Source organism: Oncorhynchus kisutch, linkage group LG28, assembly GCF_002021735.2.
Source record: "Oncorhynchus kisutch isolate 150728-3 linkage group LG28, Okis_V2, whole genome shotgun sequence".
Lineage (NCBI taxonomy): Eukaryota > Metazoa > Chordata > Actinopteri > Salmoniformes > Salmonidae > Oncorhynchus > Oncorhynchus kisutch.
The window spans coordinates 17,689,396-17,703,834 of record NC_034201.2 but is presented as its reverse complement, the minus strand read 5'-3'; the positions used below and the strand labels follow the sequence as shown (position 1 = coordinate 17,703,834).

General features: G+C 40.0%; 1 protein-coding gene across 4 annotated transcripts; it reads right to left on the bottom strand.

Annotated features, from left to right (window-relative positions):
- Positions 1-3,143: 3,143 nt before the first annotated feature.
- LOC109875633 (E3 ubiquitin-protein ligase RNF167) lies at positions 3,144-14,174 on the bottom strand. Of its 4 annotated transcripts, none has more exons than XM_020468021.2 (10): positions 13,883-14,174; positions 12,645-12,796; positions 12,459-12,539; positions 7,745-7,888; positions 7,494-7,581; positions 7,196-7,286; positions 6,367-6,472; positions 6,088-6,181; positions 5,770-5,850; positions 3,144-5,670 (listed from the first exon to the last, which is right to left on the bottom strand). In XM_020468021.2, exons 2-10 carry the CDS (start codon positions 12,741-12,743, stop codon positions 5,243-5,245), a joined length of 1,212 nt encoding a protein of 403 aa, XP_020323610.1. In that variant the 5' UTR covers positions 12,744-12,796; positions 13,883-14,174; the 3' UTR covers positions 3,144-5,242. The 4 variants fall into 4 exon arrangements, with proteins under 4 accessions (XP_020323610.1, XP_031663816.1, XP_020323611.1 ...); XM_031807956.1 differs by lacking the exon at positions 13,883-14,174 and adding an exon at positions 13,643-13,861; XM_020468022.2 differs by lacking the exon at positions 13,883-14,174 and adding an exon at positions 13,666-13,861.
- Positions 14,175-14,439: the final 265 nt, after the last annotated feature.

Genomic DNA, 14,439 nt, shown 5'->3' with positions numbered 1-14,439 from the left:
AGGGGTAGTTTTCATAAATATACACTGAACAAAAATAAAACACAACATGTAAAGTGTTGGCCACATGTTTCATGAGCTGAAATAAAAGATCCCAGAAATTTTACATGAGCACAAATGCTTATTTCTCTCAAATTGTGTGCACAAATTTGTTTACATCCTTGTTATTGAGCATTTATTATTTTCCAAGATAAACCATCCACCTGACAGGTGGTGTGCGTGTGACTCAGATCACAGGGCTGGGACCACCAGGCTACATGATCCTGTCTGGTCCAATACTGTGTGCTGTAGCCAACTCCTCTATCATTGGCATGACACACATGGCATGACAACAACAATAGACGAGTTGGCTAGAGCACATACAGTCCAGTACTCACCTTTGTCATTCAATGGTATGACACATCCTTTTGGCTCTTAGTCTTGCCCCTGAACTTATTATGCTGGTGATCCAGGAAGTCCCAGAGGATGTGCGACCAGACAGGAGTGGGTTCAACTCCCTGATCCACGTTAGACCATACATCCTTGTATGATGATAATATGAACATCCCCTGACTCGTCATTGACATCTGGCTGCTTAAGAGACATGAAATTAATTTGTAGTACAAAATAGTAATTTGACGAAACCGATGATGGACAGGAAAACACAATACAAACAGTCTGAAACCATCATTTGTATTATACATGAATTACAGTACAAGTGTATATTTCAGCTTTAAATGGAACAAAGGGTCCCCTAAAACAGTGATGTTCCTGTAGCTAACCTATTTTTATTCAGCACAAAGGCAAATACATTTGGTCACGTTCCTCCCTGTCTAGTTTTTAAGGGAACTCTTTTGAAACAAGCAAAAAAGATGATATCAATTAGAGTATTAAGCGGGAGACACAGGAGAGGGGGAAGGTGATGATCCAGGCATCCTTTCCCACAACAGACAGTAAGAAATATCAGCTATGTTGTATCAGGTGTAATGAACATTGAAGGTTTTAGATCATTTGAGGTTATATACAGTGGGGCAAAAAAGTATTTAGTCAGCCACCAATTGTGCAAGTTCTCCCACTTAAAAAGATGAGAGAGGCCTGTAATTGTCATCATAGGTACACTTAAACAAAATTAGAAAAAAAATCCAGAAAATCACATTGTAGGATTTTTAATGAATTTATTTGCAAATTATGGTGGAAAATAAGTATTTGGTCACCTACAAAGAAGCAAGATTTCTGGCTCTCACAGACCTGTAACTTCTTTAAGAGGCTCCTCTGTCCTCCACTCGTTACCTGTATTAATGGCACCTGTTTGAACTTGTTATCAGTATAAAAGACACCTGTCCCAGCTTGGTTTGAAGAAATCAACTGTGGGAGCAATTATTAGGAAATGGAAGACATACAAGACCACTGATAATCTCCCTCGATCTGGGGCTCCACGCAAGATCTCACCCCGTGAGGTCAAAATGATCACAAGAACGGTGAGCAAAAATCCCAGAACCACACGGGGGGACCTAGTGAATGACCTGCAGAGAGTTGGGACCAAAGAAACAAAGCCTACCATCAGTAACACACTATGCCGCCAGGGACTCAAATCAAGCAGTGCCAGACGTACTGGCTTAAGCAGGGGGACACATGTCCAGGCCCGTCTGAAGTTTGTTAGAGAGCATTTGGATGATCCAGAAGAAGATTGGGAGAATGTCATATGGTCAGATGAAACCAAAATATAACTTTTTGGTAAAACTCAACTCGTCGTGTTTGGAGGACAAAAAATGCTGAGTTGCATCCAAAGAACACCATACCTACTGTGAAACATGGGGGTGGAAACATCATGCATTGGGGCTGTTTTTCTGCAAAGGGACCAGGACGACTGGTCCGTGTAAAGGAAAGAATGAATGGGGCCATGTATCGTGAGATTTTGAGTGAAAACCTCCTTCCATCAGCAAGGGCATTGAAGATGAAAGGTGGCTGGGTCTTTCAGCATGACAATGATCCCAAACACACAAACAAACGAAGGAGTGGCTTCGTAAGAAGCATTTCAAGGTCCTGGAGTGGCCTAGCCAGTCTCCAGATCTCAACCCCATAGAAAATCTTTGGAGGGAGTTGAAAGTCCGTGTGGCCCATCAACAGCCCCAAAACATCACTGCTCTAGAGGAGATCTGCATGGAGGAATGGGCCAAAATACCAGCAACAGTGTGTGAAAACCTTGTGAAGACTTACAGAAAACCTTTGACCTCTGTCATTGCCAACAAAGGGTATATAACAAAGTATTGAGATAAACTTTTTTTTTTGACCAAATACTTATTTTCCACCATAATTTGCAAATAAATTCATTCAAAATCCTACAATGTGATTTTCTGGATTTTTTTTCTCATTTTGTCTGTCATAGTTGAAGTTTACCTATGATGAAAATTACAGGCCTCTCTCGTCTTTTTAAGTGGGAGAACTTGCACAATTGGTGGCTGACTAAATATTTTGTTGCCCCACTGTATATGCTTTCACAGGGGTGATGTGTACTTGCCCTTTAGAAAGTGTTTGACAACTGATTTGTGTGATGACTGTTTACTAGCTGAATGTCTTTCATAAATGGAGTTTAAACAAAGAAAGTGTGTGGGAGAGAGCCTTATTGAAATGAAAACAGTCAGGGAACATATCGTAGCCAGACTCGTTGAGCTATGCTCAATGTTAATTAGCCTAATCACTGTACTCTGAGGTATTTGCTTATAAATGAGCCTGTGTCTCTTCGACGTAGAATAGAAATGAGAGAGGCGTGGTGACTGGTCCAATCCATTGACCATAACCATTAATGGCTCAGTTCAATTAAACCAATTGAACTGCAGGGCTGGTAAACTGCAGGGGGCTAGAAGCAAATTCATGCTGTCATTAAAGTTATGGTACAGTATGAGCCACTAGGTTTGTAGTTGGTAATGATTTAGAACATTTATCAAACAAATTGCCTATTTTTAGAATTATTCAGATTTTAACGACTGTTGTGAATCTTATGACAATTGTTCTTCACTTTCAAACACAGCCAGGAAAGACACCATTCCCACTAATCATGGTATTTTGGTGGAGGGAGAGGGGATATTTAAGTTAATTTACCGTATTCTAACTAAAGTCAATAGGAAGTTGATTCCTGGCTGATAAAAACTCTAGACTTTAAACAGAAGCCCAAAATATGTCATTTATTTTTATGGGACCAACATAAAATGTCACAAGACTATATAAATCTTCAGCAGTGAGAAAGGAGGTTATGGAAATGCAGCAGTCAAGGACTAACCGACAATGACATAATAAATGAAAGTTACATAACACTTCAAACTTGGTCCCAATGGCATGAGCCCACAGAAGCTTATAGCCAGTTCCATTACTATTGTTACTAGCGTTTTGCTCGTGCTTAAAGGTACTTTGACGTAAGTCTTTCATTTGATTTCCAAAATGTTTTAAAAAATACATCTACAAATTAAATTGTGGTATATGAACATTGATCATTTATCAGCAATAAAGATCCATTCTGACTGAAATTAGGCACATTCTACTCAAAAGCTAAATCATACATCATGTCATAAGGGAGGAGATGTCAACATATAATTTGTCAACAAATAATTGCCATCCTAAGAATACTAGAATGCAATGTACACAGAAAATCAAGGAATTGCATACAGAAAGCAATAGATTCACAGCCAAGGTGGAGACCAACGTGAATATGTTTACAATGTGTAAGTACTGGCATCCCCCTTCTCCTGCTATTTTCAGGGGGAAAAAATATCTAAACAGAGTGTATTTTGATGCATGGACATATGATCATATACATGGTAGCCTACCTTGTTCCTAAAGTGTGTACTGTGTATAAAAGGCTACACAGAAGAAGAAAAAAAAACACTGTTACATGAGTAAGTCCCTTAAAATACACACTATTCTCCTGACAATAAATCTGTACTTCTACAGGTAGACAAAGGCTGATGTGAGGAGAATGACAAAACTGGAAAGAATTGTGCCGATGGTTTGCTATATTCTATGGTGTAATATGTTCATTCTGTATGAAAATAAAACAAGAATATCCATGAAGAATTCTGAAATGTAATTTCCATACAGAGTGAATATGTTCCTATTCCTGAGTTTGTTCAACTTCTTCAGAGAGCAGATGGAATCTCTTTTAGACAGACCATATCACCAGTTATGTCAAAAACAAAAACAGAAAGAAAAACAAACATTACAACATCATGAAGAACTCTGAACGATCTATCATAGAAGAGACTGAAATAAAATCAAACTGGACAAATTCTGAACTTTTAAAAGGAGTAAAAGAAGTTCAAAGAAACAATGCTGGATAATAAAAATGTATTACAGTGAAGTAAAAAATAAACAATCTCCTTTGGCATGCCCCGATTACTGGTCAATGATGCATAACAAATTAACAGTCCAAAAACTCCATAAACCCATCAGACAGAGAAACACCCCATAGAGTAAACTATACTCCCACTTAACCAATATAATGACAGAACCCAGTTACAGAGATGCATACAGGTATACTACTAGCATGGGGAAGAGATCTTATTAATGAGACTGCAGCACTGTAGTTTCCTTTCAACTCAAGTTAAGTTTTAATGTCACATGCACAAGTACATTGACATGCCTTTCTTTCAAAATCAAAACCCAACAATGCAATAACAATGTAATACTATAATAAAAATGTTGAAAAAATATGAAGAACAACTGGTGGATGACTTGAGTCTACTCAATAACTACAAAAATAATCTCAGGTGGGTTATCTCCATGTACAATATGTTCATTGAAAATAAGAATTTGGGGTATGTCAATTGTCAAGTAGTGCATTGAAAAAATGTATTCAACTAAATACTGCTAGTTAAAATTGAGACTACCTGTCAGTTGATTCATTTTGTGCAAATCTTAAGTTTTAGGGATGGGTGGCGGGGTTATAGTTCACTGGCAAAGACTCAAAGCTAAATGTTTGAACTGATTTACTGTACTCATCAATGTGTGCCTCATGTTGAAGACAGAACTGCTAAAACATAACAGAATCTTGGCTAAATATTAACATCTTAGAGCTAGCAACATTGAGTCTAAGTTGGAAAAAATATGTAAATCTGTTCAACGTAACCAAAGTGACAATAGTGTTCTAGAAAGTCTATGGCTGAGACAACTCCATAGCCACAACTCCATAAACCATTTAAAAACACCCTGCGGGGACAAGCCTGACCCTATTGAGCTAACACAAAGTAATTTTATCTCAGCTCCCTCCAGGCTTTCAGACCCCCACTGCACCCCTAACAATGAGCTGGGCAGTGTCATCATCTGAGGGATGGGAGTCCATCCCCTCTTCCTCGGTATCAGAGTCTGACTCCCCCTGAGGGGAGTAGTATCCCTCGTACTCCAGGATGGGCGAGTCGCTGTGCCCAGGGGAGCCTAGGCACTGGGCAGTGGTTACCGTGGTGACAGTGGCAGAGTAGGCCCCTGGGTTGCCAGAAGGGGAGCCTGGGTTGGAGGGGCGGAGCAGAGGGGTGCGCTCGGTGTCAGCTTCACCCTCTGCCCCCTCTTCATCTGCACGAGATGCCCCATCATCCTCAGACTCGGACTCAGAATACTCTGGATTAGGTCGGGTTACGCGTTGTTTACACACAGGGCAAGTTTTCTTAGTCCCTGTAAGCCAGGGGTCCACACACTTGCTGTGGTACGCTGAAGAGATGACAGAAATAAAACAGTTACCATATGGCCTTGGACCTGTGAGAACAACTTCTGAGTGAGACAGGGCCAAATGTGATCACTTGCAATTACCATGTGAGCAAGGCAAAACTCGCAGTCTGTCACCCTCTTCATACTCATCCAGACAAATAGCACAAACATCATATTCATCACCTAGAATACAAATAAGATTGACATGTGACAGGTGGAAATACAATGCATTGTAATGCTACGTGTAATGTAATAATAACAGGAGCAGACAATCAGATTACCCTTCTTGTTAATCAGGTTTCTCAACATTCCAGAGAAGAAATACTGTACTGCTGTTTCACAAAGTGTTTTTCAATGTCTTTGACTAGTTACACGGGTGACAGATTCTCAGTTGAATGTGTGGAGGGACTCTCTCGTTACCTTTAGTGAACTTGTGAATGGGGATCTTCTTCAGCTGTTCCTTAGTCAGCCTATATTTCCTCATCCTTTTCCTGTACTGCACACAGCGCACAATCTAAACCAAGATGAGACACAGACCACACCAAAATCTAAGGATTGAGAGTCACAGTGCTTTTAATATGCAAATATAATTATTGCATTCCATTGATTTAGGATGTATGAAATGAATATTTAACTATTCAATTGTGAAATCAACTCCCCATTCATAGCAAAATGAGTCTGTTTCCTAAAGGCACTTACCAGGATGACAACCATCACAAGGATGATCATGCCCACTATTCCAGTGAAGGGGATGAGATAGTATGAGAGTGGGAAGGCAAACTCCGGCTTGAGGATCACATAGGCCCTGCATACCAAATACAGCACCATCCGCATTAGTATGGGGGCATTGTTCAGAAAAGCGACCACCTCTGGATCACAAATCTGTACGACTAAGAGGGACAGCAGTGCCAGACTCAACACCACCTCCAACATAGTGATGACGTCCACATAGGACCATCCAATCGCACTTTATTCCTAGTTATATGTACATATCTACCTCAATTACCTCGTACCCCTTGCACATCGATTCGGCACTGGTACTCCTTGTATAATGTCAAGTTATCGTTACTCATTGTGTATCTACTATTACTTTTATTATCACGTGTTTTACTTTTCTATTATTTCTCTATTTTATTTCTCTCTGTATTGTTGGGAAGGGCCTGTAAGTAAGCATTTCACTGTCAGTCCACACCTGTTGTTTACGAAGCACGTGACAAATGTATGATTTGAGACCCTCAGCAGGGTTGACATGATGAGTGCAAAGATGTGAAGAATATGACTGAATCTCAGTGCAACTCTGATCAATAAAGTCCGGTCTTCACAATGGTGCAAGACCATGAACAAATATCCCCAAAAAATATTTGTTGAATGGTTACATTAGCAATCATAACCCCTCAACAGACAGTTAAGTCATACCTCCATCTAACATTGTGACTAGGGGTAGAAATGAACAAATAAATAACCAATTAAAAGCTTGTCATGGAAGTTGAGCTTGACAAAAAATAAAAAACGTCACAATGGTACTCACCCATGTTCAGGAATGATGAAAGTCCTTAGAATTTGGGAGGCGTAGTAGCTGGTGAATACGGAGGGGATCTCAATCTCCTCTGCAATAGTTTCTACACACAAACAAACAAAAAGGGGAGCACTGCCACTCAGCATTACCAATGTATTTAATTATTAGGACGATACTGGTTAATAAAGACTACTTGAGATTTTGAGGAGAGAGAGGCAACCTGGTTAAGTAAACATTGTACTAACTGAACTGATTCTGTAAGAAATGGATATAGGCAGCTTAGAGAAGGTGATGATTGTAGGATCCTCACCATTGCTGTAGTTCATGTTGAGTAGAGTCTCTGAGTACATGTTGTGAACAATGGCTGCACTGAATCCAGCTTGCTGTGCATGCAGCACCTGCGTTGAAAACAAAACCATAATTTACACTGTAACAATTGAAAACACTAGGCGCAGTGTGATTTTACACTGAATATGTTGCAATTACATTTAAATTCAACAGATTATGTATTGCAACACCTTATATCCTAAGCAACCCAACAGCATAGCTACACACACCAACCTTGATATCAAAATTGCAGTCATAGCGTCGGATGAGGACTATGTACTTAGTAGTGGTCGTGTTGGGATCACTAGATGTGGGCAGTGGTGGTGGAGGTTCTATCGGAGTGCAGCCGTTGAGTGGTCGTGACTCTACTAACACACCCTTGAAGAGAGAGCAAGGATGTTTCAGCTGATGTTTGCAATGGATCAAAGGACATGTTGCTCCTGTATTCACTCTTCCATTACCCTTCTCTCACATTAGTGTTGCATGGTATACGGAAACTTCTGTACTTTTTCGATACTAGAAAATGAAAACGGTTCGGTACTACACCCCAACCCGAGCACTCCGTTCTGCCACCTTAGGTCTCTTGGGCCTCCCACCCCTACGAGAGGGTAGCTCCCGCTCAGCCCAGTCCAAGCTCTTCTCTGTCCTGGCATCCCAATGGTGGAACCAGCTTCCCCCTGAAGCTAGATCAGCCCATCCCTGCCCATCTTCCAAAAGAAATCTGAAACCCTATGTTAAACAATCTCACAGCACCCCCCTTCCCACCCTGACCCTCACAAAAAACAAGGGGAAAAAAGCCTTTTGTGAACTAACACTTTAAATTGAGGAAAAATGTACTTACTATAACTGTGAGATGTGGTGGTCCCACCTAGCTATCTTAAGATGAATGTACCAATTCGCTCTGGATAAGAGCATCTGCTAAATGACTCAAATGTAAATATACTAGAATTTGTATTTGCTTTCGGTACTTCTGTGAAATGTGTCTCACGGATCAAGTCTGTGGAGCGAAGCCGACGTCCCCCTTAAAAGAAAATCTTTTGGAATTTCTTTCATTGATGAATTGTTGCCATAGTCCCAAAATATTTTGCATGTTAGCAATCAAGTTTAAGATATATAACTTTAAAAATACAGAAATACAGCTGGTATGAAACCATAACAAAAAATGTGGACATTCTATCTTTAGCTGATATGGGAGCGAAGACATTGAAGAAGCATATCAAAGTAGGAATAGTATTTTAAGTCACACCGGAAAGTTTAAGAATAGTGGCCGGGGCATATTATTTCATTATATTACTTCACATGGCGATGTGGGATGCTAAAAGGCTAGCTAGCTTGCAATGTTTAACCAACTTGCTAGCAAGGGGAGAAAAGAGACTCTTATTTTGCTTTCACAGCAAATGAGAAGACAACAAGAACACATCTGTCACCCCCTTGTGAATGATGCTATTTGGGAGTATGGACTGATGAGATATCATGTAACAAAGGATGCATGACTCCACCCGGCGTACGCACAACTCTACGCACATTAAGTGTGTAGAAACCTTTATACCGTGCCTGCTCCTGCACTGGGAAGGCTGCATCATATGTTAGCTTCCCACTCATACTGCACAGAAGTTAACACACTTGAATAATGCGACACGGTATGTAAAAACTGTTTGCAAAACAACATCCATAATGGCTAGAACACTTGACAATGCAAGAAGATACCAGTAGCTTCCAGCGCTGTAAACTAACTTTCCTTGCTAGCTTACAGCTGAAGTGAATATCAATTATCTACCCTAGTACTTAGTGATAATATGCTAACCATATTGCAAAATATGCTGATTTAAAAGCTGATTGAAAAAAGTTTGTGCCATTCACTTAAAATTGGTCTCTCCGAAAGATTATCTATTGCCTCAACGAAACTGTGTATGAATCACTGAGGTATAATAAGAACTGGAGACTGACTCTAAAATGCCTGACCTCTGTTTTCAAGGTAATCCACTCATGTTTGTATACGCCGATTCACGGACCGGCTATATCCAGGTTACATTTGGTTTACATAGACCAACATCACATGCACACTGGCACTCAGGGTGCACAGGGAGACATTGGGATGAATATAAAACGTTAGGATCTGTGGCTGAGCGATATTATTTTTTTTTTTTAAACTGGCCTTATTTGAATAATTCATTGGCTGTTTTGTGAACAATGGTGTTGACTAAAGTGCCTTATTGGGAAATGTCTAATCTGACTTCTCTATTTGGCCATATATGGAAATTATTTTTCTGGGCCGGGTGTCACTTAAACTGCAGTAAAATAAAACAAATCCCATATGGTTCCATGAAATAAGGCAAAACAAGCCCAATAACTGAATGCATACACACACTGCTATTGAATATGCATTCACTTGGTAAAATAAGAGTAAACAACAACAAAAAATATGAATAAGCAATAGGCCTAGGCTACAGCTCAGTTTTCCAAAGACATTTACCATTCAAATAAATGAATACCATTATGTTATGTAGTATAGTTAGTAAAAAAAAAAAACTCTAATTGATTGTATGACTGTATAATTGATTCAGTAATGCATACAGTGCATACGGAAAGTATTCAGACCCTCAGATTTTTTCCACATTTTGTTACATTTCAGCCTAAAATTAATAAATGTTTGTTCCCCCAATCAATCTACATACAATACCCCATAATGACAAAGCAAAAACAGGTTTTTATACATTTTCGAAAAAGTATTACAAAAATGTACTGAAATATCACATTTACATACAGCTGAAGTCAGAAGTTTGGATGGGGAGCGTCCAACCTGACAGGTCCGGGCTCTGGTTGGGTCCCTCAAGGATATTCAGGGTTGTTGGTTACCTCCCTGACCAAGGTTACCCCCCCCACCCCCCGATTGTTCAGTTTGGCCAGGCAGCCAGTTCTAGGAAGAGTCTTGGTGGTTTCAAACTCCTTCCATTTAAGAATAATGGAGGCCACTGTGTTCTTGGGGACCATCAATGCTGCAGAAATGTTTTGGTACCCTTCCCAAGATCTGTGTCTTGACATAATCCTGTCTCGGAGCTCTACGGAAAATTCCTTCCACCTCATGGCTTGGTTTTTGCTCTGACATGCACTGTCAACTGTGGGACCTTATATAGACAGGTGTGTGTCTTTCCAAATCATGTCCAATCAATTAAATCTACCACAGGTGGACTACAATTCAAGTTGAAGAAACATCTCAAGGATGATCAATGAAAACAGGATGCACCTGAGCTCAATTTTGAGTTTCATAGCAAAGAGTCTGAACACTTATGGTAAATAAGGTACTTCTGTTTTTATTTTTTATACATTTGCAAAAACAAACAAAAAAACTTTTCACATTGTCAGTATGGGGTAGTGTGTGTAGATTGGTGAGGATTTCTTCGTATTTAATCAATTTTAGACTAAGGCTGTAATGTAACAAAATGTGTAAAATGTCAAGGGATCTGAATTAGAGGTCGACCGATTATGATTTTAACGCCGATACCGATTACTGGAGGGCCAAAAAATATATATATTTGTAATAATGACAATTACAACAATACTGAATGAACACTTATTTTAACTTAATATAATACATCAATAAAATCAATTTAGTCTCAAATAAATAATGAAACATGTTCAATTTGATATAAATAATGCAAAAACAAAGTGTTGGAGAAGAAAGTAAAAGTGTAATATGTGCCATGTTAAAAAGCTAATGATTAAGTTCCTTGCTCAGAACATGAGAACATATGCTGGTGGTTCCTTTTAACACGAGTCTTCAATATTCCCAGGTAAGAAGTTTTAGGTTGTAGTTATTATAGGAATTATAGGACTATTTCTCTCTATACCATTTTGTATTTCATATACCTTTGACTATTGGATGTTCTAATAGGTACTTTAGTATTGCCAGCCTAATCTCGGGAGTTGATAGGCTTGAAGTCATAAACAACGCAATGCTTGAAGCATTGGGAAGAGCTGCTGGCAAATGCAGTAAAGTGCTGTTTGAATTAATGCTTACGAGCCTGCTGTTGCCTACCACCACTCAGTCATTCTGCTCTATCAAATCATAGACTTAATTATAATATAATAACACACAGAAGTACTCGCCTTAGGTCATTAATATGGTCAAATCCGGAAACTATCATTTAGAAAACAAAATGTTTATTCTTTCAGTGAAATACAGAACCGTTCCGTATTTTATCTAATGGGTGGCATCCTTAAGTCTAAATATTGCTGTTACATTGCACAACCTTCAATGTTATGTCATAAAATTCTGGCAAATTAGTTCACAACGAGCCAGGTGGCTCGTTGATGTTTATGGTTAGGTACACATTGGTGCAACGACGGTGCTTTTTTTGCGAATGCGCTTGTTAAATCACCAGTTTGGCGAAGTAGGCTGTGATTCAATGATTAACAGGCACCGCATCGATTATATGCAATGCAGGACAAGCTAGATAAACTAGTAATATCATCAACCATGTGTAGTTAACTAGTGATTATGTTTAGATTGATTGTTTTTTACAAGATACATTTAATGCTAGCTAGCGCCTTACCGTGGCTCCTTGCTGCACTCGCATAACAGGTGGTCAGCCTGCCACACAGTCTCCTCGTGGAGTGCAATGTAATCGGCCACGATCGGTGTCCAAAAATGCTGATTACCGATTGGTATGAAAACTTAAAAATCGGCCCTAATTAATCGGCCATTCCGATTAATTAGTCGACCTCTAGTCTGAATACTTTACGAACACGCTGTCTCTGAAAAAGTTGACCCAAAAATGTAAAGTGTAATGATATTGAACTCTAAAGATGCCTAACGATTGAATAGAGCAGTCGTGGAGTTTCTGTCTGGATCAAGTGCCATTCTGTTACTTTGGCTAATATGCCTTCTTTTTCCATGGTATCATTTTGGTATTGAGTATTTTGATATTAAACCTTACTCACTACTCACCATAAGTCCTTCTTTGGGTAGTGATGATCCAAAAAAGGCAGGCAGGTCCTCAAACAACATGTTGGTCATATTGCTGTAATGCTACCAGACAGAGACACAAGAGTTCAAATCAATGCCAGTACACTGAGATCACGTGTAAATCCACAACAAACTTGATCACACAGTTCAACAATCATGAGGACTCACAGCATAGATGTACGCATGTGCAGGTAAGGGAGCCAGTGTACAGCACAGCGCTAGAGTGAGAACGCCCAGTCGGGCACCCATGCACCACAGACCCAACATCCTGCCTCACTGTCTGTCTGGAGAATGGGATGAGTAGAGCTGGGAAGTTCAGCCTGGGAAGTGGAAGAGGCAAATCTCATACATCGATTCATCAATTGCATAATAACAAATTATTCCAATACCAGACCAAATAAACAAGGGTGGAATTGCGGCCTGCATTTCGGCGTGTTTTCATGAACCTCTCTTTATACTTCTATTGGTACATTGTTAAACTAGCAGAGGCGCTCCAGTACAGTACGTGGCGTTAATGCACAATAACGTTGGATGTCAGTAGCCGATAAAGCCCATAGAAAGGCCGGGGCGACAATGGTATCTAGCTAGCCGTACACCGGCAGACAGTGTCATTCGTTCCCGCCTGTCGGGCACTGTTTTCCCGCAGGTAACGTGTGTTAAAGTGTGCCAGCTAGTCCGGTACACAGCTGGCGGGAACGACACTGTGTGCTAGCTAGCATACACACCGTGTAGCCCCATCCTATCGCGCTAGCGGGAGCGACCGGTAGACAGTAAACTGTACACAACAGGCGACAGCTAACGGTGTCGCGAACTAGCCATCACCCCATGGCGGGGAAAGCCCACAATACAGGAACGCCCAGAATTGCGGGATGCAGTTGCAAGCTGTTGAAATAAACAAACACACTTTCACGGTATAATAGTTTTACGATCAATGGTGCCTGTAAATACAACACAAATAGCTATTTAGCGTTCCCTGCTAGCAAATAGCGAAAACACGTTAAAAAATTGTAATCAATGGGGGGAAAACATTCGGTCTGGTGGACAAAACTATTATGTTCGGTAACAACTCAGCTAGCTAAAGTTAGTTAGTTTACTTGGCCTGATAAATTCACGTTAGCTCGCTAGCCGGGTGCGCTAAGACAACAACAAACACGAATTTGATTTACCACGGATTGATAGCTACGCTTACATTAGCTAGCTGTAATCTTAGCCAATATATTTTAACGTTAGCTAGCTAGCGATCTTAAAACTACGGTACTTTATGTCAGGTTGATCATCACTGACTGTCCGATCTACTGATCAGAACAATATCAATAATCGGAAGTAAAACATATCTAATTAGCTATCTAGGGAGAAGTGGTGTGATAACTGATTTATAAAATAAAGGGGTATGATCCTTCTTGTACCAATCCAGTGCCTTGTTGTTTTGTCCTCTCCTTCCCGGTTCCAGGGGCTAGATTTAGCGAACTAATTTAACTAGTTAAAAGCTTCGAATTTTTAGAAGACTCAAGTAGCTAACGGTGTATGCCACAGCTAGCAAACTAAAGTATAATTGGAAAGATAGCTAGATACGTTATAATAGTGTATAACTATATTGTTTGGTGCCTAAAGCCACTCTTATGAAAATACTATGCTAAAGACTTGCATTTCCTGTATAATAATATCCTGCCGCTAGGTGAACGGTCACAGATAGAAAAATGAGCCAGAAGTTTCCCCGGATGTATAAATCTGAAGCATCCGGTTGGCGTTTTCGCTTCCCACCAACCAAATATGGTGATGAGAGGAAGCCCATTGATGGAGTTTGGCCAACATTCTGCAATTTGTTTAACATCGATGAAACGTTTGATCTCAATACCGTTTTCTGTTCCCAGAACTAGAATATGTTACGAACAGACTTTACCCTTTGCCAAATTAATTGCGTTGTTGAGAAGGAGTGCAAGGGCCAATTGAGTTATTACACACG